Genomic DNA, 25,930 nt, shown 5'->3' with positions numbered 1-25,930 from the left:
GCAACCGCGTATTTTACCCCTTTGATTTTTTTCAATCATTTAAAATTACTTAAAAGCAATCAAATGATCATAAATTATTTTTATAAAATTCAAGCTTTTACAAATATTAGTTTTTATTTTCGTTTAAATAAATCTCAGTTCTGTGTGACTACGAGATTTATGTTGACATCTTGAAGGTGAAGGTCGTTGTCGGAGGTTTACAAAAACAGGAAGCACCGGTTAATTAACTTTTGACTGCTACTCCTCACAGTTATAGATTTGATTAGGTATTTATTCCATATTTATGGTTCTCTATGTATGACCTTCGCGATTTTCATCGCATGAACTAATTTAATGAGCACTTTCAAGTGCATGAAGTTTGATAAAAGTGACTCATTCAAAAATTCTTGGTGTCTGACATTGTCAAAACAAATACAATAAGGCCCAACAGTATATTTGTTTACAGTATTTCTCTCAATATTAATAGCCAACCATATTTTTCAGAAAAAATTTGGAAAACTATTTTCAATGATGTATTCATGATGTATAATGGTAAAAATTCTTGTCAAATGACAGACAGTATGTATGTATGTACTGGTAAATGCCTCCGATATCCGAAGAACCCCTCGAAAGCTGCGAGGGTACAGTGGCATCCCTAACGGGATTAATGGAGATGTGTCACTAACGTATATTTATATGAGAATTATTTTTACAAGGACAATCAATCCCCACCCAACACAAAGGGAGTGCTAGGACACCGGGAAGTCTGTTATTATGGTGGAGGAAGCCGAAGTACTCGGAGAGAACCACCGGGCCACTCGGTGGAAACAGACAAACCAGAGAGATGTCAGAAGATTGATCTCCAGGTCAAAGTAGGGGACAACTTTGACCAACCGAGGCCCCCAAAGTACCCATTCTAGTTTAAACTCCGGTCTGGGTACCAGAGATGTGTGTGAGAGGGTGAAAATTACCCTTCTGATGTACTGATATTTTTAGCACCCCGAGTGAGAATAGAACTCGGGACCTTCAGCACTGTAGCCATCCGACTTAACCACTAGACCACGAACTCACACAAGTCATTTTTAGTGCATGAAAATGTACACTTTCTTTTAGACAATAAAACAATCAGTTGAATTTGACAAATAACGCTATTTTTTTCCATAAACTGTAACAATATTTATTTTAGACATCTGACGAAACACATAAAGGATATTTATACGAATCCTGGTAAAATTTTAACCAATTTGAAGCTATTGGTAGCCCAAAATGACTGCTTCACGCCTGACTGTAAAGGGCATTACCACCCTCATTAATTGCATTAATTTCATCACAGAAGGGTATATAATTTAATTGGGGTAATAAAAAAAACAAGCCTCTGGCAGACTTAGTAACTGCAAATTTCACAAACCAATATAATGTCCGAGATAACACTGACGTCCAACGGCTGTTTTGTCAGACAAGCTGGGGCCATGGGACGTCAGAGCTCGTCCTATATCAAAAAGTGGATATTTGCCCACCGAACATAGATGCGCTGCTTTGTCACTTCTGGTGCCGACTGGCGGCCTTGGAATTAAATAAGTCAGGCATCAATCTGTTCATTTTTCATTTATCTAATTTAAAAGTGTTGAAAATTATTTTCACAAAATAAAGATATAAAACTATGTTGGTGTTAAGTAAAATACAAAAAAAAAAATGGCTCAGAATTTGTAGGAGAAAAAACAAGGAAGGTTTTAAATAAAAAAAAGTGAAAGACAATTATTTTACAGCTTTTACAAGTCTTGATGACAAATGACTTAGTCTTTGATCATCATGACAATATTTGTTACTCATTTTGTCTTTAAAATGATTCTGACATTAAAGAAAACCTGTTTATGTTATAGAATGTCATTGACTTTAGTTTAAAACAAAAAAAACACCAAAAAATTGTTTTTTAAATCAATACACCAACATCATGAACATGACTAACAGAACCATGATTAAAATCTCATTCAACCTAAAACCATTATAACAGGCACAATTATAAACAGGTTAGAATAGTTCCAGGGATGGGAACCTGAATTGGAGTGAAGGTAATTCTGGGTGAACAGACCTGGATTCAACTTGTACCACAAAACAAACTTATACCATTGTTAAGTCGTACCACTGTAAATCAGTACCATTGTAAACTTGAATCAAATTATCTAAATGCATTCAAATGGTGGTTAATGATGAACAAATATTTAAATTTTACTGCTCATGTTTAACCCCGCCACATTATTTATGTATGTGCCTGTCCCAAGTCAGGAGCCTGTAATTCAGTGGTTGTCGTTTGTTTATGTGTTACATATTTGTTTTTCGTTCACTTTTTTTTTACAAAAATAAGGCCGTTAGTTTTCTCGTTTGAATTGTTTTACATTGTCTTATCGGGGCCTTTTATAGCTGACTATGCGGTATGGGCTTTGCTGATTGTTGAAGCTGTACAGTGACCTATAGTTGTTAATGTCTGTGTCATTTTGGTCTTTTGTGAATAGTTGTCTCATTGGCAATCATACCACATCTTCTTTTTTATATCAATACCTCACAAATCATGATTAGTTCAGTCAGTTTAAGTAGATAATTTAAAATCACAATGACAAATGTGAAGCTGGTTTTTCCTTGTCAAATGGATAAAGCAAACTGTAGCAGATTGGCTTTGTTGTCTGCCTTGAACAGTGCAAATTCTTTATTACCTTGAACTTTACAGGTCATTGGTGTCAATATATAATTTCAAAGTAAAGTTTTTTTATATTATAGATGAGACCGTTGGTTTTCCAGTTTAAATGGTTTTACCCTAGTTACATTTGGGGCCCTTTATAGCTTGCTGGTCGGTGTGGGCCTAGGCTCCGTGCTGAAGACCCTACTTTGACCTATAAAGGTTTACTTTTATAAATTGTGACTTGAATGGAGAGTTGTTTCATTGGCACTTATACCACATCTTTCTATATCTAAGTAATCAGACAGAGATTCCGAATGTTCATGTTATGATATTGTCTCTAACTTTACTAAAGTTTAGATGCAGTATAAATGTATTTTCCTTAATTGGTTTACTGTTCAATTATATAACTTTTATTTACAACTATTTGATTTAATGTTTAATCATTACAAATTAGTAAAATTTAATAGATTCTGCATTTTATAATTGTTAAATTATATAACACTAATCTTAATCTTATTATTGGATTTAAAAAGTTGATTATTTAACTACAAACATAATTACACAATCAAAGGAATTTAATTTATCAAGCAAAAGTTAAATGTTTGTTGTTTCTATCAATTATGAGTGATTGTCCTGAATATGCATGAAATATTTGCCACTGGATGTTGAACAACCAACAATCAATGAATCAATGATGTATTTGTTTTTAAAGTTCATTTAAAAAGTTCACTTAATTTTCCTAAAGACATTCTTATTTCAATATTGAACCCTTAGCTGCTATATAATTAAAAAAAAAAAAAAGGGAACATGAAAATATTATGAAATTCTTGAATAATTTTGCTATCAAATGTCATTTGTTATAGATTATTGATAATTTAAAGTCAACTATTGTTTTTGAAAAAATAAGGCCAGTTGTACATTGTTGTATGAGGATCTATATATGAGGAAAACGAAAGTTTTATTGAAATGTATGATTTTTTATTGTGTTAAAAAAATGACAAAAATCATGGAAAGATTTAATCAGATCTTGCTTATTATCTGAAATCTTGGGACAAATTCAAGATTTCATGACCTTGGTAATTAAAATCATATTTTCCCCTTTTTTTTGGCATTAACATATTTCCCTCCATAAAAATGTGATTAAGTGTTAAAGATACATAAGATGATTAGATGTAGGTTACAGATTACTTAATCAGAGGTAAACAACATGTTGTTTATTACATGTTTATATCATACACATGCTACATTCTGTAATAACTGTTACCATAGCAACTGATTATTTTTGGCAACTAAGAGGTCATATTGGCATCCATTATCAGACACAGATCAGTTTTTCAGGTAGGATAAATTAGTTATTTTTGTGATTTTTTACATGCTAAACAAAACAGTTACTACACATTTATTTGACCAGTGTTTTCATCAAAGAGTTGATGTTCAGTGTTAAAGAATATAAGAAAATAATGATATAAAATGTTACAATTTTTGGGTGTGTTTTGAATTATGATTAGATAATATTGACTGGTGCAGAACACTTGGACAGGAATCTGTAAGCACGTGGTAGAGAACACAAATGTATGTTGATTTTATACAACTTTGATATGAGGCTGATTTTTTTTATAAGAGCCAATTAATTCATTTTGGATTATTGATAATCAGATGGCACTTGTGAATAAAAAAAAAAGTTAGAATGTTAGAATAGGGTTTGATCATTAATTAATGTTAATGTTGTTATAATTGGCCTCAACTGTTTAGTCGGATTAAAATTTAACAACAAATATGGGAAAAAGAAATATGATTAATAATTTATTGTCTGTTCATTTTGACTGTTTTCAATTACTGATAATGGTTTGAATAAGTTTGTTTACATAAGTTGTCTTCCCACTATTTTGTTCTTAATTAGGAGTAACATGGATTCTTACAGTATACACCTCTGTTAGAAAATACAAATATTGCCAAATTCCTCCTATTATAATTATGAGTATCAACCTCTTTTTATGTCTGCAAAGATCCATTGATTTGATCAATGTTTAAAATATATATATTACTTAGATGTGTGCAAAAAACTTACCATGAGTAAAATAGCATGTAAAATGTCAACGTTCAGATAAAAAACAAATGACTGAAATGTTATGTATCCTTATTGCTTAAATTCAATTATAGAGTGAACTTTGTCCACATGCAATTATATATGCATTTCTAACTGAAATAAAATAAAATCTTAAATTTATGTAAGTCATTTAAAGTTACATGCATGAGATTAAATATTAAGAAGCTTAATTTTGAGGTCTGTAAAATGAAGGGAAAATACCATGAACATTTATAAAACAATGCTGTGAAATCGTTTATTTTTGTTGTTGCCAATTTTCCATGTCAGATGATTTTTTTTTCTTCAAATTTCAGTGATTCTCTTTGGACACTCCATAATCCTTCAACAATACAAGTTGGGTGTCATAGAAATAGCTGAAAGTGCTGTTAAACACCAAAAAATCAATCAATCACTGGTTGTTCCATTTGTCATGTTTGTAGACACAACTATTGAAACAAATAAGATTAAATAAATACATGGCATAAAGCCCTTTTGTTTGGATTACTATTAAATGAGGTTAATCAAGTACTCTGTCCTGCCATTGCACCTGTTATTTTAATATTCAATCTTTTGTATATATGAGAATGGGTGGAGTCCCCTATATGTAAGATTGGGAAATAACAAATATATTTAAAAGAAACAAGAAGGTATACGAACTATAATTTTGTGTCATTCTTTTCCATATCCTTTCATTTGCCTTTAATGGACCGTTATTTCATGTATTTACCTTTATTTACAAATTTAAAGATACTGTTAGACTTGTACGACTTATCACTAACAGCAGTTCTTATTTTTTAACTGCTTTTTATTGAACAAGGCAAATATTGACATGATTGACTTTTCTATACAAAATCAAAAAGATAACCCTTTGAAACCTTTCCATGTAGAATGTACAATGTATAACACATTATTGTTTTAAGTTTTTTTTAAATCTCAGATCTCAATAATCTTAATAATCTTGATTATCTGTGATCACACTACATGATGGTGAAGATTTGCCAGTTTAAATGCCTGGTTTGTTTACCTGGCCTTTTAGTCAACAAATAAACTAGTGTTGACGTTTACAATTGTAGGTAAAAGCTATAATCGCCTGCTGTTTATTTATTACTTTACCTGGGGTATATACTTATATATTGTATACTGGTATATATGTTATATGTGCACTTGGGGGATTATAAGATGGACAGGTAAAATTATTTACATTGCGGTTTTAAATGAATATTGAATGTAAAATGTTCTTATATTCATATTGCAAATTGTATTTGAGATATTGACACAATGATTGAGTCACTGAAATGTTTGTGGATTTGTGCATATATATTTGCTAGTTGCACCTTTTAGTAATTTTAGATAAAAAATGTGAATTAAAAAAAATTCTTATGTTTATCTCAAATTGTATTTCATATACATGATAAATAGAGTCACTGATACATGTATATTCTTATAGAAACTTTTGTGATTATGTATCATGATGTATATTACTATATTAGCTAGTTGCACCTTTTAGTAGTTTTAATTAAGAAATATGAATTGAGACCAGTCTTTAACCTCAAAATGACAAATTATCCTTAGTTAAAAGATTATTATTAATTCTTCAATTAAAAAAAATGTGTTTTGAGAAAGATCTTTAAACCCCCAAGACTGTTTAGATTTTTTTGTTCAACAAATGGAATTGTGCAAGTAAGTCCTTAAAACATTTGTAAAACATTTGGAATTATTATAAAATTTTGGAGAATATTTACTATGGCTATCATGGCTATAGCCTAAAGTAAGTATTTTACTCTTGAGAACTAGTTTTTGACTGAAGAATGATGAACTCTTGGTTTCAAATTTTGTACACACAATGACAATTGCAGAAAATTTCCATTTATGATCATTTACTTTAGTTCACATGTACGTAACATTTACCTTCAAAATTGGAGAAAACCAGTGCCACACAAATTAGCAGGAAATAATTATCAATTTACATTAGACATTAGTCCAAATTTTTGTAAAAACAAATGTACCTCTAAGTCCTCTGTCTATTTAATATTTTATATTCACCAAATACTTGAATTCCTGTTCTTTTTCTTTCAGGTAAAGAATAAAGAGTATTAGAACAAATTGGTGAAATACGATCAAATAGTTTTGAGAGGGCATATCGTGGAACTAAAGAACACATTACCATCTTATCAAAATATGTGAGTAAAATACATAGCAATGTTTATATTTTTTATGTCCTACCTAGGGGACTTATGTTTTCTGGTATGTGTGTTCGTTTATCTATCTGTTTGTTAGTTCATTCCTCCATCTGTCTCGCTTGAGGTTAAAGTTTTTGTTCAAGGTAGCTTTTGATGAAGTTGAAGCCCAATTAAACTGACACTTAGTACATCTTTTCCCTATGAAGGCTATGATATGATCTTTCTAATTTTAATGTCAAATTAGAGTTTTGACCCTCATTTCATGGTCCACTGAACATTAGAAAATATATTATTATTTCATTGATAGTGCAAGTAGGGCAAACAAACCAATCAAAAAAATCCAAAGATTATCCTACAGTATATAAAACTGTCAAAGGTTCTATAAAGGTTTAAGTGCCAATCTTTTTTAGAATCAGGCAATTTATAAGAACTTCAAAACATAGCAGATAAAAAAATTAACATACCATGCTAATTAACCTATTTATCCTATTTTGAAGTTACCCTGATCTTAGACTTAGTCAGAAATGGTAGGTCTTTTGTTTCAGTGTGTCTGGTAATACTAAAAATATCTGGATAAATTTTGGTGAGAATGATAGCAAATTACAGAGTTATCTCCCCTTAGTTGTTTAATTTTTAGAGCATTTTAATCAAATTATATCTTTGAAAAGAGTTTTGTTGAAATTTGTACATTTATTCTTATTCCACATGCATTTGTACATTTATAGTTCTTATTGCACATGTATTTGTACATTTATTCTTATTCCACATGCATTTGTACATTTATTCTTATTCCACATGCATTTGTACATTTATTCTTATTCCACATGCATTTGTACATTTATTCTTATTCCACATGTATTTATACATTTATTCTGTTTCCACATGTATTTGTACATTTATTCTGTTTCCACATGTATTTGTACATTTATTCTGTTTCCACATGTATTTGTACATTTATCATTTGTTTATTCTCTAGCCATATATTTGTATATTTATTATCAAGTCACATATATTTGTAGATAACAAGATGTCAGAACAACCAGAGTTATCGGAGTTCCCTAATTTGAAGGGTGTGGTACCAGACATAAGCTTAGATGATCTGGATGAACTCCTTGGAAAGCTTACTGCTGAGGAATTAGATGAATTAAATGGAGATTTCGACCCTGATGTAAGTTGTTATTAATTTTTTTTCTTCGAAAGAATGATTTGGACTTACAAATCTTCAATTCATATCAAAGTTATATTTTACAAAAATTTACAAACAAATATAAGCAGAAACTTCTCTGAGGAAGTACCTTATTTATTTGAGGGATGGGGAGGATAATTATAAGCAACAAAGAGTAGGGTGGGAGTTGAAAACCCATAGGTTAAAGGAAAACAAGCAACATCATGAACACCATGTCCAAAAAATTTGTGGATTGATTAACAAGCATGCCACTAAACAATGTATAAAACTAAATATTTCATCTTTAGAATTACAGCTTTTGTAAAAAATAAATAACTTGTAAAAAAAAAAAATAACTTGTAAAAAAAAAACACTCATCAAAGATACAATGTCTATAATATGTACACCAGATACACAAGTTTCTTCTACTCAAGACTTATAGCTTACATATGAAACAATATTTATTTTATAAACCCAGCAAATAAGGAAAAGTAAATTTTTGAAGAAGAATGTTCAATAAGGGGAGATAATTCAAATCCCAAAACAAATTTTATCTGAAAAAATAGCTTATACAAGCAAAGGTTATTTATATCTTCAAGTAAGGGACTGGTTTATAAAATACGTGAAGAACAGGAAGATACCAAAGGATATTCAAATTCATAACTTGAAAATAAACAGATAACACCATGGCTAAAAAAGAAAAAAAATGATTGACAGATAAACAGACAAACAGAACACAACATAGAAAACTTATGACAGAGCAATTTTAACACCAACAAAAACTGGGGATGGTCTCAAGTGCTCTGGATCGGTAAGCAAGTCCTGTTCCACATGTTTGACCAATTACTGACACAAATAAATAAATACATTTTGCCATTATGTGTATTATCACTGCACCTGTATCATGTGTATTATCACCTGTATATAAAAATGAATAGCATTAGTGTTTCTTTTATATTATTTTAGAGCCCATACCTTATTTTAGAGGTAAAAATGTATATATTAAAATATTATGCTTCCTGTTTTAGTGTACTTTCAACCTTTTACATTTCTGTGCCAAAAATAATAATATTACCGGTATGATGTTACATAATTCAAATAATACAAATTCATGAATTTAAATATTCATTTATTGTTGGGCTTTTTAAACTACACAACAAATATGGGAGATGAATCTCAAAAATTACAGAAAATTCTGCATACAATTTATGCTCCATGTATTTGAAATTAAATGTGAGATTTTTGTTAATTTTTGGAAATTATATCCTCTAATAAATTTCGCAATTTAAAGAAAAATCAAAGCAAAAGATTTCTTTTACAATGTTCATTGAGGTTGAAATGTACATTAAACGTGTTAAAACATGGCCTTAATAATGTGCTATTTCAGAATCTAAAGCATTATGAGTAATTTTATCTGTAATCATGTTTATGTGATATGCACTTTCTAAAATAGAATTCGTTAGATTTTGAAATGGTGAAATAAAACATTATAATTTACTCATTTAATGTATTATAATGTATGACGATGATAAAGTATAGTATACATAAATTAACATAATTATTATGATTATATCTGTATATTCAAAAGAAATTATATATTAAACCTGTAGTATAACATGTATAAAACACATGTATATCTAATGTAATTCTCTGAATATACTTTTATTAGTGTATTCCAATTTCTGAGATAAATAGTTTAAGTATTATTGGTTCAACTATTTTAAAAGTTGTAGTTTCAGTATCTGTATACATGATACAAGATTAAATAAACTGTCACCTTTCTTGATTGAACATGAAATTGTTTATGTTCATCATAAACTTTTACATAAATTCATATACTGTAAATTTAGAAATTATTGTGAGGTTATTATTATTGTGATAAATGCGACAGAGTTGTAAACGCAATAATGTAAACTGCATTTTGTAATATTTTATATGAATTTAATGGGATTTTTCTCAAAATCGTAAAAATTAAAATCGCATCTAACTCTTAAACATGTTAAATGATAAAATCCTAATAATAAATGCATGCAATAATTTCTGAATTTACAGTATCAGCCAAAATGGCTCCAATTCATACCTAGGAAGTAGCTCATTAAAAAAACAGAATTGTTGAATGAATTCCATATAGATATAGGACATTGTAGGAAGATGTGGTGTGAGTGCCAATGAGACAACTCTCCAACCAAATAACAATTCATAAAAGTAAACCATTATAGGTCAATGTACGGCCTTCAACACGGAGCCTTGGCTCACACCGAACAAAAAGCTATAAAGGGCCCCAAAATTACTAGTGTAAAACCATTCAAACAGGAAAACCAATGGTCTAATCTATAAAAAAAAATGAGAAACGAGAATCACTTATAAATTACATAAACAAACGACAACTACTGTACATCAGATTCCTGACTTAGGACAGGTGCAAACACTTTTTAATGGTACCAAATCTTCTCCCTTTTTCTGAAACAATAGCATAACATCACAACATAGAAAACCACATGATAAAATATCAATTAGAAGGCTGAACTCAATCAAAAAACGTAAATTAACACACTATGAACGAATAAATTTGATCTGCAATATGTTGTTATTTTAGTATCATAAAAGATATAAAATTGTGATTGTATTTCATTCCAGAATTCACTGTTACCCCCATCAGATAGAATGAAGAACCAGACAGACAAAACTGCTACTGGTCCCTTCAGCAGGCAGAAATTACTCAAATGGCTTGAGGAGAAGGCTAAAAATGAAAAGGACTGGGAACAGATTAAACCATATGTTGGAGAAAAAAGGGGTAAGAAGGAACTTTAAGGCCAAATTTACAAAATTGGTCCAAAACACAGCGAATTATATATTTTATATGTAATTTCAATCGAAATACTGAATTGGATTGAAATTAATTTCTTCTAGTTGTCTGCCCATGGACTGCTATATGTTTTCCCACTCTTCATGGTATATAAACATTCAGTACAATAGGGCCCACTAGAATATACATGTATCACAGTTGAAAATTTACAAAACAATGAACTAAAAAACAAATATGATATACAGCAAGAAATACAAACCACTGAATTACAGGCTCCTGACCTGGGACAGACACAAGTCACGCAGATTGTGGAAGGGTTAAGCTAGTTTGTTGGCACCAAACCCTCCCATAACCTAGGACAGTGGTGTAACAGTACAAGATAAGAAAAAAACTATCAATTTACAAGCAAAGGAATGGTTTCATTCAAATTACCGTTTAGATTACAGTTTATTATGGTATCCTCTTTTCAATCCAAGTCTATGCTATGTCCACATGGTCCAATGTTTTACAAAATAATACTCTGATTATCAGAAGAATCTATGTTTATAAGTGTATACAGGTGTACATATCAATTTAAATCTCAACAAACAAATACACATGATAAATGAATACACATTTTGTGAACAAATACACATGATAAATGAATACACATTTTGTGAACAAATTCAACATGTTCAATACCAAAAAGTCAATCTTCTCTTGAACCGTTATATTATAACTACATGTACATAGTTTTAAGTAGCATTGTTTCTATCTCTCAGGGAAAGAGTACAAAGGTATAGTATGGTCTGATCCTTAAAGATCCAGTCCAATCCACAAAAAAAGATCCATTTAGATTTTCTATTTTATGTGGATTCATTGTATTTTTGGGGTCTTAAGTTTTTTTTTATTCAATTTTTTTGGGAAACAGAATATTAAAGAAGGAAACAAAATTAAAATCGTTTATTAGTTTTAATTCATTTTAAAGCAAAAATCAAAGCTTGATTACCAAATATCTCCATTGGGGACACCCTTAAGAATATTATTTATCAAATTTTACCATGAAAATATAATGAATCCACAATGAATACATTCCCAATCTGACCAAGAGGAAATCCCTTGCAAGGTGCTTGAAGTAATTTTAATATTGTTTCATGGGGTAAAATGAAAACCATTTTTCATTATTTGCTGCTGAATGCAATAACTGAGCTGCGTCAGATAGAAATCGACCTTATGCGAATGCATATTTACATGTACATGCATGGATACAACTTTGATTGGTTTTAGGAGCATTCAACATGTTTAAAAACGGAAGAAATGATGCATTTTGTTTGTTTTATAGGTTTATAATATAACAACTCAATTTTCAAACAGTTACAGACTTTTGACAATGATTTAATTTTCAGCCGAAATTGGAAACCAGATAAGTTGATATTCACTTGCATAAGGTCGATTTCTATCCGACAGAGCCCAACTGTTAAATTGTCTTTCTCTGAAAAGCATACATATACTCTGATCTGAGGTCCTACAAATATACTCTGATCTGAGGTCCTACAAATATACTCTGATCTGAGCCTACAATGTATACCATAAATCTTACTCCAGATATTGGATGTCACAGGAAGTCCAAACAAAAAGACTTCTATAATCTTCCCAATTTGTTCTTATATCACAATATATGCATGTTATACCAATAATTTCTGTAAACCAACTTTAAAATTCATTCAAATACTTATTCTTGTTTTACAGTAATTTCCATCAAACTTTGAAGGATTTCAATTTCACAATTAATTGACTTGATATATTCGTATCATGGGAAATCCAAGTATACATGTTCGTGACAATTTGTATGCATTATGTTTTTCTCACCAAAGCAACAAAAAAAGGTTGCTCAAGAAAATTAGTCTGGTACATTATAAGGATGTTTTTCCACATTTTTCATGCGTATCATTATATTTTCCAAGCACTGGTTTTGAAAGAAAATAAATTTTATATTTTTATCTTGAAATATATAATAGAAGCTTTGTATTATAACTTGTGGAGAAATATAGAATCAGTCAGACACAACTAGATAAAAAGAAAGCTGAATGGTGGCTCATTAGATTTTTTACAATGTATAAGATTATCAGAAAAGATAAGTATTTTTTCATAAAATATGGAAAATATATATTTAACCATGTAATTCAGTGTTTCAAGTGGAATGTTAAAATTTGTTCTGTTAATATAACAAAATGAAAATAGATACTTTTTAGTCCTTATAATCAATTGTACTATTCTAACAGGAAAAACATTTAAACCTAAGGCAGAACCAAAGAAAAAAATGACTGAGGATGAAGCTAAAGAAGACACAGAATGGGATGACTTGTTAAAAGAGGCTTCAGAAGAGGAGTTGGTTGATTTGGCAGGTAATACTAGATTTTTTACATTTAATAAGATTATCAGAAAAGATGGGAAAGGTTGGAATTGTAGACAGAACAACATGATAATATACCTTCATGATCTGAATTTTCCGTAGACTTCACCAAAAAAAAATTAGAAAAAATAAACTTCTGCGCTTTATTATGTGCATTCATTCACATATCATAAACATATTTATTGATTATTTACAAATGATAGTATTGGTACTATGCACAGTTCTGATTGTGTAATGAAAAACATTTTAGTGGAAAATCTTCTAAGCTTCTGACTATTGTAATGTGTGTGTCAACATATTTTATGATTGTCATTTATAGCTGTCTTGGATTTTCATAGTTTTTAAACATTATTGATCGTGCTGTTTTTAGCTGTCCTGGATTTTCATAGTTTTAATCATAATTGATATTGCTGTTTTTAGTTGTCCTGGATTTTCATAGTTTTAAAACTTATTTGATATTGCTGTTTATAGCTGTAATTTATTTTCATAGTTTTTTTAACATATTTAATATTGCTGTTTTTTTAGCTGTCCTGGGTTTTCACAGTATGTTAACACAACAACAGTATTATGCTTCCTTAGAAACAGAAGAAATCTCAGGACAATTTGGTGGATTTAAAGGTAAGATTTAGTCACATGACCTATTGAAAGCTTTATAATTGAAGTTAATTTTTAGTGATCAAGCTGTATAATGATTAATGGAAGATAAGTCAACTACCAAAACAGTCATATTTTCATAACAACCATAAGAGGTTCTATAAAAGTCCCCCATACATTCCATATATTCAATCTTATTGTCAAAAATTAATTTACATATTTTGTAACAGACATATGGCATGTATGGAGAGTTTCATAAGGCTGAAATGTTTGCTTTAATATATTTTCATTAAAAAAAATCTGTTAAGGAAAAGTTATTCTCTTTCATTTCAATGTTGCTATGGTGACAAAAGAGTAGAGGTGAAGGACAATTTAGGAACTGATGATGGTGCTTTGGATGAAATGTCTTATGAAAACAGAATTTTTTATCCTTTTTATAGACATAATTTTCTCATTATTAGAATTGCTTAAAATGGAATAACAGTGAAAACATATCTGAAAATAGTCATGAGTTGTTCATGAGATAGCTTCCCCTTTTAACATTCGTTTTATCACATTTGCCTTTAAACATGTTAAATGTATTGCTGTGTCCTATTGTTTCTGGTGGATAGTTGTCTTTTTGACAATTATGCAACATAATTTTACCTTTATTTTGTATAAAAAAAAATGTACTTTCGTTTAATAAATAAAAAGTACTTTAATTTTGCGTATAAAAAGTTAGCTTTCTTTCTGCACCCTTATTAACTTACAAGTATCTTTGTTTACAGGAGTAGCCAAAGCCCAAGAATTAAAACTAATGCCAAATGAACCAGAAAACAAAACAGATATTGTAGAGTCTTTACAGAAACTGAAAGATAATGACTCTAGTCTGAAACACCTTAATCTAAATAATATCAAGGTAAGGGAGACAAATCTTTATGATTAAAAAATGTGAACCTTAGTCTTAATGTTAGACAATTTTCACCATCACTGTTTGTGAATTATGACCTTGGTTGATTGGAAAATGGATATATATGTTGATTTAGTGTGGTAACTTGTGAAGGCTTTATCCTATTCTTTTCAAATTTGCAATATGTTGGTTTCTCATGACAAATGTGAGACAATTATGTGTGTCTGTTTTTCTTTAAGAAATTTGTGAGAAATATTTTTTTGGGTGCTAATGAAAGTGAACAGGGAAAAAAAGGATTACTTTGACATCTATATGTATGTATTTTTTGTTGTGGGGACAGGGGAGGGGGCCAAATGAATACTAAATTGCAGTAAGGTTCAGTAATTGTGAGTTAACAATGTATACAATATTTCAGAATATATCCCTAGAAAGATTATGTGAATTTTGTGAGGCTCTGAAAACAAACACACAGCTAGAGACGTTAGAAATGGCAAGTACAGCAGCTACAGATAAAGTCGCAAAGGTAGATACATTAATGGCACGTCATACAAAACATTATTGTCAGAAATCACTATGATTTAAAAACATTGATATCTTCTCCTAAAAAATGCAAAAGAAGAATATTGTCATGATTTGAAAGTAAGATAATGTTAGAATATCTAATCCAAAAATTCAAGTGTTAAACCATATTTAAAGAGAACAACTTTCTATTCTGGAATGTGCATAGTCTTATTTTTTGTAAATACTCCATGAAGTTAGTAGCCATGAAAATGACAAGGGCTATTCTATTAAAATGTATGTGGGAGGGTAAGTAGGGACTTTCAAAATATCCCTACAAAGAAGAACCATTTTTTAGATAATTTTGCATACTGGCAATAGACACATATGGAAAAAAAACCCATGACCCACATTCAATAATTATACTTCCCTTCCTACCCTCCCACATACATTTTCATGGAATAACCCCAACAGTGAACCACAGCAAATAATAATACAAGCATGTTTTATGTGAAGGGAGTATAAATCAATTGTTTCTTCTTACATTTCCATGGCTATTTTTAGTTGGGGAATAACCCCTAGTTTTTTATACGAAACTGTTTATAGCACCCTTAAGGCAAAACTTTGTATGCGAAATATTAAATTTTCTAGCTTTTCTGAATCTGTACACTATACCGAGTAAAATGATGTCTTACTTTAAGGATTGTGACCACGAATAGTGAAGCTACAGCTCTTTTTTTATGTCGCACAGTAGTGGCATATTGGCCAGTGGCAAACAGTTAAACTGGCAAATTCCAAACATTTCCTGTATCACATTTTCATCAGTTTTACAAAGAAAATAAATCATAAAATAGGGTTTCTTTTGAGTAAATAGAATAAAAACTATGAAATAGGCATGAATAAAGTTACTTTAAGTATATTTTGTCCTTAGTACTATATGAACTAAGTTATAGCTGAGTTGAGAAAATATTGAAATAGAGTTTTTCTTAGGAATGGCATGTGTACCTTTTTGACTACAAAAAGTACCAAATATATATTATAATGAATACAAATTTATGTTACACTGATCAGGAGTAAAGGTCAAAGTAGAAAAAATCTACACTTTTCATATACAACTTTTGGTTCCAAATATATGAGAGATTGAATAAAAATATCATGACGTCGCAAAAAATGAAAAAACTTCAATATTCGCACAGAGTCTGGTTTTCTTATATCTGGTTGCTATGTACAAATCTGTAATATTTGCATTAAATATACCAAACTGATGCTTTTAAATTAATGTATACATGCCGTACAATGTTTTTAGGAATTATTTTACTCCATTCGCTAACACATTTCTATGCTAAAACATCACTATATCTTATATTTGTCCCTTTAAGGGTGCAATCAACAGTTTTTTCCTATGACGTCATATTTTGAGGGACCATGTATAAGTGACCCTTAGTGGTGGACTGATTAATAAAGATACTTGTATAAAACTAGATATCACTGGAATCAGAATGTTCACTAGTTTATAATGGAATTAAAAAAAGTGTACTTTTAATGGTATAAAAGAGTTTTATCCAGAGAAACTGGGAAAAACATTGCCTAATTTAAGCTTAAAAAACCTGAAATCAGGTCATGTGCACACCCCTGAAGACATGATACCTGCACATTTTTCATAATCAAAATTGTATGAATTTCATAGATTTTTACCTGGTCTTTCAAAAAATTCATGTTTCAGGGTACGTTCGCCTGCTCCGAAAAGAGCTACAGTGGCTGCAAATAGGTTTTCAATTTTCACTGCCAAAAAAACAGACTGTTTACAGTGTTGTCTCCCCTTAAAACATGTATATTTAATCTAATTTTTTAAATTAGTTTAATCATTCAACCTGCTTTAATTGAAGTTAATTAACATATCTTTACAACCAAATACAAAAAACATGATACTTTTTCACCAATTATGTTGATAAAAAGGGACTTCCCTCCATGTCTATTTTTAGTTGGGGAATAACCCCTAGTTTTTTATACGAAACTGTTTATAGCACCCTTAAAAATTCACCTTGGACTAAAGCAAATTGATTTTTTTGGGTTGATTTTTGCACCATTATAATATCATAAATTTACAACTATAGTAGTGTAATAAATAAAATTTATAATGAAAAAGTGTAATAAATAAAATTTGTAATGAAAAAGTGTAATAAATAAAATTTGTAATGAAAAGAAATTGTTTAAACATTGGTTGATTTTTTTGTACCCTCAAGCCTCCTTAAGATCTATGCATTTTTAAGAAGAGACTTCTAAAATACATGCAATCATCATTTTTTGTTTTCTTTCTTTTTCAGACATTAGCCAAAGCCTTAGAAGACAACAAAACATTAAAGAATCTAAATATAGAATCTAATTTTATATCTGGTGAAGCTATATTGGAAATAATGAAGGCAATCAATAAAAATATGACAGTTATAGAATTCAGAATTACTAATCAGGTAAATAATGTTGATCAGAAAAATTATAGATATGGGGCTGTATTGCATTTACCTTCACTATAAGTTGTCTGTCCTTCTGTTTATCCAACACATGTTTTCATCACAAGTTTTTCAGGTTCTACTAAAAAGGTGACCGCATTGTTGGTCAGTTATAGAATCAGAATTTCTACATAGGTGATTAATGTTGATCAGAAAAGTTAAAGGTGTGGGGATATATTGCATTCACTTTGTCTGTCCATCTGTTTATCCAACACATGTTTTCATTACAAATTTTTCAGGTTCTTCTAATAAAGTGACCGCATCGTTGGTCAGTTATAGAATCAGAATTTCTACATAGGTTATTAATGTTGATCAGAAAAATTATAGATGTGGGGCTATATTGCATTCACCTTGTCTGTCTGACTGTTTATCCAACACATGTTTTTATCACACATTTCTCAGGTATTACTGCGAGTACTGAACAGAATTTCCTTTTATTTGGTCAGTAGCTTAACAGTGATTTAATGTAATGTATGAACACTTTTATGAAATTTCTAACACCTTCTTCCTATTTGCTGATGTCAGACAAGAGTTTATCAACAATACATATTAAGTTACTATGTTCAATAATTTGTAAAATACATCTCTTTTAATTTTCCATATATCATTTTGGCTTCATCAAACCAAAATGGCTGTCTTTCAAACATTATATTATAGTTCCACTTCAGAGGATATAAGTTCTAATTTTTCTGTTAGAATCATAATAAATCTTTAGTACCATGCTCTATGCACTTTTGCAAATGGGTATGCATTATTTCTGTCAACATTTTACACCTTGCTTAAATTCAATATAATGATATTGACAAGTATAATGCCTACCCATGTTAAAATGAACATGAAAGACATATTGATGGTTCAGTAATTATTTTAATGTATTGTCTTTTCAGAAACCTGAAGTCCTAGGAAATAAAGTTGAAATGCAGCTAACTAAATTAGTAGAAGAAAATCCTACAATATTAAGGTTTGGTATTGCCTGTGAATTTCCTGATGCTAGGGTCAGAATTCATGAAAAAATACAAGAAAATAACGATGAATGTAAGTATTATATTATAGCTCAGGCCGAAAATAGAATTTAAATTATTTGATGTTGCGTACTTACCCACATAAAAGCGTGAAAAATCAGCCTACCTGAAAAAATGTATGACACAAATTGTTTTTTTCCTTTTCTAACATTGTTTTATTGTCTAAATCATGTGACTTATGTTGTTTGCTAAACAAAATAGATGCCTAATTCTATAAGGCATTGGTAGGCCACATCAAACAATGAATTTGTGAAGGGTGGCCTAACAGTACATCTTGTTTGTTAAGAAAATGCTGCTAAATCAATTGACATCAGGGAGGCAAAGGGAAATCAATATGATAAAACTGTCAGTCATTCACTAGAATGGGCCATTCTAGTTAATTTCTGACAGGTGGGGATGGATGGGGAGATTTTTTTTCATACCTATCAGAAAAAAACATCATGAAAAACAACCTATCAGATCTATAAATTAAGACCTATCAGATGTAGAGTTTCTGTTCATATTGGGTGGATGGGCTTTCATGGGAAAAATTGACCTATCAGAATTTTTTACTACAAGGATTGTACCCATCAGAATTTTAAATACAATACCAGATAATGCATGATACGAAACTGTCTACATTTCAAAGCACCTCTAAGATCTGAAATAGGTAATTTTTGTAACCCATAAGATGTAATTATTTTTAATTATTTACTGCTGCAAGACCCTCAGAAATTTTTGCGTATAAGTGTACGTGTCAGATGAAAAAACTCAAAATGTCACCCCTAAGATGTATAAATTTTACACCCCTCAGAAAGGACCATCCATCCCCCTTTAGCAGATATTAACTGGAATGGCCCAATATGTCACCACTGAAATAGAAATCATATAGATTATGCATTTACAAGCACTGAGCATTATATAATTTCATGAGGAAATATTATTGCTTATTTCACTTTTAAGATAATATCATGAAAACATTACTTACAAATTTGTTATCATTAAGGTAAATAAGAACAAATACAAGAAAAACAGAAAAATAAAACCTGCCAAACAGGTCTTGAATTTTAAAAGGTCATAAGTTTATCTCCGCAAAATATACTACTTTACAGTTTTGAATACTCAGAAGTTATTTTTCTTTTTTAATTAATGAAAAAAAAATGCAACAGTATCATGTTCACAATAATAAAAAGTTATTTTTCTTTTTTAATTAATGAAAAAAAATGCAACAGTATCATGTTCACAATAATAAAAAGTTATTTTTCTTTTTTAATTAATGAAAAAAAATGCAACAGTATCATGTTCACAATAATAAAAATAATTTTTCTTTTTTAATTAATGAAAAAAAATGCAACGGTATCATGTTCACAATAATAAAAATAATTTTTCTTTTTTAATTAATGAAAAAAATGCAACAGTATCATGTTCACAATAATAAAAAGTTGCGTTCATGTTCTTAGTATTGACTCCTGAATATTTTTATGTCCCATCTACGATAAGTCACAATGTGTAAAAAGTAAACCATTTATTTGTATTCATTTCTGAATTTACAGCATTTATGCATATTCCTGATATTATAACCATTTTGATAATGATGTGCTTTTCTTCATTTCAGTGAGGAAGAAAAGAGTTGGAAAGTCATAATGCCACGTGTATATATATACAAACTTTTAGTGTTTTTATTATTAATGTACATCCAAGCCTTAGGCTCAAGGTATACATCATCATCACAGCTATGCCTAGGAATTTGTTGAACACACAATTGCCTGCTATCACTGTCTCTGCTATATGTAGACGTTCATTTAAATTAAGAATAGATGCAATATTTCTCCATTATTTTCCAGACCATGGTGTATTAAAATGTCAGATTTGTATCCTATCTTTGGACTTGGTATAGGGAAACTATATACTTATTTTCAAAAATGCAAAAAGAGATAGGAAAGAACAGAGCTGCAGATATTTTCTTGTGTGTGAAATTTTGTTGTATTTTGAAAATTTTATATGTATTCAAGATGTTTATAAGTAATGCTTAAGTTATTGAGAATAAGATTTGTTAATAGGGGGGGAGGGGGGGCAGGACCTTTTTCGGGACGTCGGGATCAGGGATTTCAGGATTGATCCTTAAGGGTCTTTTCGATTTCTTTATTCAAATTTTGGGATGTCAGGATTTTAGTTTCTTTAAATTGGGGACCTTGGGATTTCATTTTTTAATCATGGGTTTTCAGGATCAGGATCCTTTAAGACAGTCATGTAAAATTTTCATGTCAAAATAGTCCTATGAGTAAATGGGAGCAAAACTGACAAGATTAATACATTATGGCCTATATAAACATGTTTCATTTTGTTTAGATGTCAATCATTTTATATACTTCTTACATTTTTGTATAATTTAGTTTGTGCTAAAGTCAAGATATTATAAATCCACCTTGCTGGCGTTAAATATACCTCACACAAAGACCATTCTAAAGTGATATATTTCTTTTGCACTAATTTGTCAGTCAAAAAAAAGCAAGATTATTTTTTTGCATTGTATTATGTTTTATTTAACATTGATGGATATGTTAGATGAAAAGCATGTATTGCCGAACTATTATCTCATGTATTAGCATAAATAATTTTCGGCAAAGGGACTTTGGTCTTAAGAACTGGAATATTCTGTATCACATAGGAAAAATGAGAAAACAACAATGAAATATTCCCTCCCCCTCCGAACAAATGTATGGTGCACAAGAAACAGATTGTGCCTTAGAAAGTTATATAAATTATTTTCGCTGGCAACAAAACTAAAAGAACAGCTTAGATCATGACTATGTATACAAAATTTCATGTTTATTTAATCGATATATTATGGGCATCAAAATGAGTGTTGTACTGGTTAAAGAGATATAAAAAGAAAGAACAATTTGAAAATAATGCTGTGGATTCATTTATTTTTGTGGATTTAGGAAAACTTAGAATTTCATGGATAATGATATCCTGGTTTTGCAAGTTTTACATACAAGCCTATAGAGAATTTGTAATTTGTTGAATTTTAAAATGGATCACCTGTATTCACAAAACACACAAAAATTGGTTTCCAAAGAATAATAATGAATCCATAGTATATAAAAGAGGGTCTGGATTGGGGGGGGGGGGGGGGGGTCTGTTATTCTATAAACATTTAATTTTCACCCCTTTTTAGCTCACCTGGCCTAAAAGGCCAAGTGAGCTTTTCTCATCACTTGTCGTCCGGCGTCGTCCGTCGTCCGTCGTCGTCGTTAACTTTTACAAAAATCTTCTCCTCTGAAACTACTGGCCCAAATTAAACCAAACTTGGCCACAATCATCATTGGGGTATCTAGTTTAAAAAATGTGTCCGGTGACCCGGCCAACCATCCAAGATGGCCGCCATGGCTAAAAATAGAACATAGGGGTAAAATGCAGTTTTTGGCTTATAACTCAAAAACCAAAGCATTTAGAGCAAATCTGACAGGGGTAGAATTGTTAAACAGGTGAAGATCTATCTGCCCTGAAATTTTCAGATGAATCGGATAACCCGTTGTTGGGTTGCTGCCCCTGAATTAGTAATTTTAAGGAAATTTTGCTGTTTTTGGTTATTATCTTGAATATTATTATAGATAGAGATAAACAGTAAACAGCAATAATGTTCAGCAAAGTAAGATTTACAAATAAGTCAACATGACTGAAATGGTCAGTTGACCCCTTTAGGAGTTATTGCCCTTTATAGTCAATTTTTAACCATTTTTCGTAAATCTTAGTAATATTTTACAAAAATCTTCTCCTCTGAAACTACTGGGCTAAATTAATCCAAACTTGGCCACAATCATCTTTTGGGTTAGTAGTTTGAAAAATGTGTCCGGTGACCCGGCCATCAAACCAAGATGGCCGCCATGGCTAAAAATAGAACATGGGGTAAAATGCAGTTTTTGGCTTATAACTCAAAACCCAAAGCATTTAGAGCAAATCTGACAGGGGTAAAATTGTTTATCAGTTCAAGATCTATCTGCCCTGAAATTTTCAGATGAATCGGACAACCCATTGTTGGGTTGCTGGCCCTGAATTAGTAATTTTAAGGAAATTTTGCTCTTTTTGGTTATTATCTTGAATATTATTATAGATAGAGATAAACTATAAACAGCAATAATGTTCACCAAAGTAAGATTTACAAATAAGTCAACATGACTGAAATGGTCAGTTGACCCCTTTAGGAGTTATTGCCCTTTATAGTCAATTTTTAACCATTTTTCGTAAATCTTAGTAATCTTTTACAAAAATCTTCTCCTCTGAAACTACTTGGCCAAATTAATCCAAACTTGGCCATAATCATCTTTTGGGTTAGTAGTTTAAAAAATTTGTCCGGTGACCTGGCCATCTAACCAAGATGGCCGCCATGGCTAAAAATAGAACATGGGGTAAAATGCAGTTTTTGCCTTATAACTCAAAACCCAAAGCATTTAGAGCAAATCTGACATGGGGTAAAATTGTTTATCAGGTCAACATTTATCTGCTCTGAAATTTTTAGATGAATCGGACAACCCGTTGTTGGGTTGCTGACCCTGAATTGTTAGTTTTAAGGAAATTTTGCTGTTTTTTGTCATTATCTTGAATATTATTATTGATAGAGATAAACTGTAAACAACAATAATGTTCAGCAAAGTAATATTTACAAATAAGTCAACATGACCGAAATGGTCAATTGACCCCCTTAGGAGTTATTGTTCTTTATAGTCAATTTTTAACAATTTTCATAAAATTTGTAAATTTTTACTAACATTTTCCACTGAAACTAATGGGCCAAGTTCATTATAGATAGAGATAATTTTAAGCAGCAAGAATGTTCAGTAAAGTAAGATGTACAAACACATCACCATCACCAAAACACAATTTTGTCATGAATCCATCTGCTTCCTTTAATATTCACATAGACCAAGGTGAGCGACACAGGCTCTTTAGAGCCTGTAGTTTTTCTCTAATCTTCAAAAAATTAACCCCTTTTTTCTGTAATCTTCAAAAAATTAGACCACGCATTTCTCTAATCTTCATTTTTGTGCCCGTTATTCTCCAATCTTCATTTTTTAAGGGCATTATTCTTTAATCATTTAACCCCATCCAAACGCTCATAAAAGTATTATTTTGCAATAAGCTTTTAGATTATGCAGCTGCTGAACTTATATTTTGTATTGCTTTAAGAGATATTTGTATTAAGTATTTGTAGCAGTATGAACATTAGTGTATCCTCAATCTCAAATTATTTCTAGTAAGGTGGTACTTAACACTACAGGGAGATAACTCTGTAAAGTCAGCTAAACGTTTTTATTATGTTGTGTTGTAAAGGGAATATTAAGCTTGTCAATGATGAAAATTAGTGTTTGTCAAACTGCTATATAACCAGTGTAATTTTTCTGACAAAACGGTTGGTTCAGAATTTTGAAATTTTTTTATTTTTGTTAAAGGGTCAAAGTAAATACTAAAAAAATACTTTGACAAAGTTTTATGAAAATTAAACGAGCCAAATTAATTTTAGTGAAAGTGTTGGGTACCACCTTAATGAAGCAGAACTGGAAAATTGTCTCTCACAGTACTCTGTGTTATATTTCAATTCACCATTTAAGAATCTAATGTTTTTCAAAAAATGAATTGATAGGTCAATTTTTAATACTGTTTTTAACAACCATTAATTGACCAATAGTGTATAATTATTTTAATTCCTATTAAATAATAAATTCACACAATAATTTCTGAATTTATAGTGCATGGTTATTTTTTTGTTAATTAATGGGCTAGATAACAGTGTGATATCATCAATGTTGTATAACAATTATTTAATGTGATGTTTCACAAGTGCTTGTCTTGGAAAAAAAATGGTGGAAGGCACTTTAATTGGTATAGATCAAGATTATTTTAAGGAGAGATTTATACCTAGAAATGGAGCATTCAGTTTAATTTTTATTGTTTTTTAAAGAATAGAAAAGGACGTTCCAATCCCTGGAACTACCCATAACCAGCCAATGACAATTATAGATGAGGCTGTCTGGATATATTGCTAAAGATTCAAGACTTGTGACAAGAAGTCTTGAATCTTATCTTCTTATGAATCTATTTTGTGAAGGCATTTAGTAAAAGTGTATTGTCTGGTTTTATTTTCTAGTCTAGTCTTCAAATTTTGTAGTTACAAACATAACATATTTGTTTGCCGTTTAATGCAAGATGCATGATAAAATGTATTTCATACAACTGAATAAACTCAAAAAGAGTGGACACAGACAAATGCTGTGCATGCCTATTTATGGTACAATGAAAATGAATGTTTATTAGTATGAAAGCCAGTTCGTTCATTGCTTGCTTTTTTATATAAATAGTAGATACAGATAACTATAAGATACAATATATTCTTATTCTTGGAATGGAACGACAAATATGCTTAGCTTATTTTGAATATAATTGCTATGATATGTATATGATGTGAATCTCTTTTTTACAACATGTAAAGCTGATAGATGTTGTCAAATACGTTTATTGTACTGTTAGATATGGCAACATATCTGGTTTTTGTTGTTAGTAAATTTTTTTAATTGTTTTTAAGTAAAAAATTTTAAAAAGTTGTAATCGGTATTTTTAATCGTATAGTTCTTTGACAATCTTACCTTTACAAAACTGATTGTCTATGATCTATGGAGTTTGAAATAGCCAAATATATTATTAATAAATAACAGAAAACATGTTGAAATACAAGAGTGTATGTGATAAAAAATTTTGTTGTCAAATTGATTTTCATTTAGATCTTAATATTGAGAGAAAAAAAAACTGATTATTATAAAAAGTAAGGAAAATTAAAAGTATTGTCAGTTTTCATGACACCATATATTTTGAATGTAAGAATAGTTAAAGTGATATAATTTTTTATGAAATTTCATTACTATGACAAATAAGAGATATCTACATTCAGATGACAACAACTTAATATTAAGTCTCAAAAGAGTAAAGAGAAAGTTATTATTCATGTATAAGGTGTATTTATTATTTTTTCATGTTTCATTCTATATTATGTCATATTTGAACATATTTAATTGATTTTATCTTAGTTAAGGAATGTTTTAGATTTTTTATCTATAATATAATTTAGTTGAATCCCTAAGAAAATAAAAGTTAAAAAACTGCA

At 30.1% G+C, this 25,930-nt stretch overlaps 1 protein-coding gene across 2 annotated transcripts; it reads left to right on the top strand.

Moving 5' to 3' along the window:
* Positions 1-144: 144 nt before the first annotated feature.
* On the top strand, positions 145-25,930 carry LOC143052295 (tropomodulin-2-like). Of its 2 annotated transcripts, XM_076225304.1 has the most exons (11): positions 145-266; positions 6,816-6,919; positions 7,939-8,087; positions 10,722-10,878; positions 13,152-13,274; positions 13,808-13,900; positions 14,644-14,774; positions 15,181-15,288; positions 17,588-17,731; positions 18,658-18,805; positions 20,387-25,930. In XM_076225304.1, the coding sequence occupies exons 3-11, from the start codon at positions 7,947-7,949 to the stop codon at positions 20,413-20,415; spliced, it is 1,074 nt and encodes a 357-aa protein (XP_076081419.1). In that variant the 5' UTR covers positions 145-266; positions 6,816-6,919; positions 7,939-7,946; the 3' UTR covers positions 20,416-25,930. The 2 variants fall into 2 exon arrangements, with proteins under 2 accessions (XP_076081419.1, XP_076081420.1); XM_076225305.1 differs by lacking the exon at positions 6,816-6,919 and having other exon boundaries at positions 169-266.

This window comes from Mytilus galloprovincialis, chromosome 11 (assembly GCF_965363235.1).
Source record: "Mytilus galloprovincialis chromosome 11, xbMytGall1.hap1.1, whole genome shotgun sequence".
NCBI lineage: Eukaryota > Metazoa > Mollusca > Bivalvia > Mytilida > Mytilidae > Mytilus > Mytilus galloprovincialis.
This window is presented reverse-complemented; position numbering and strand designations above follow the sequence as displayed.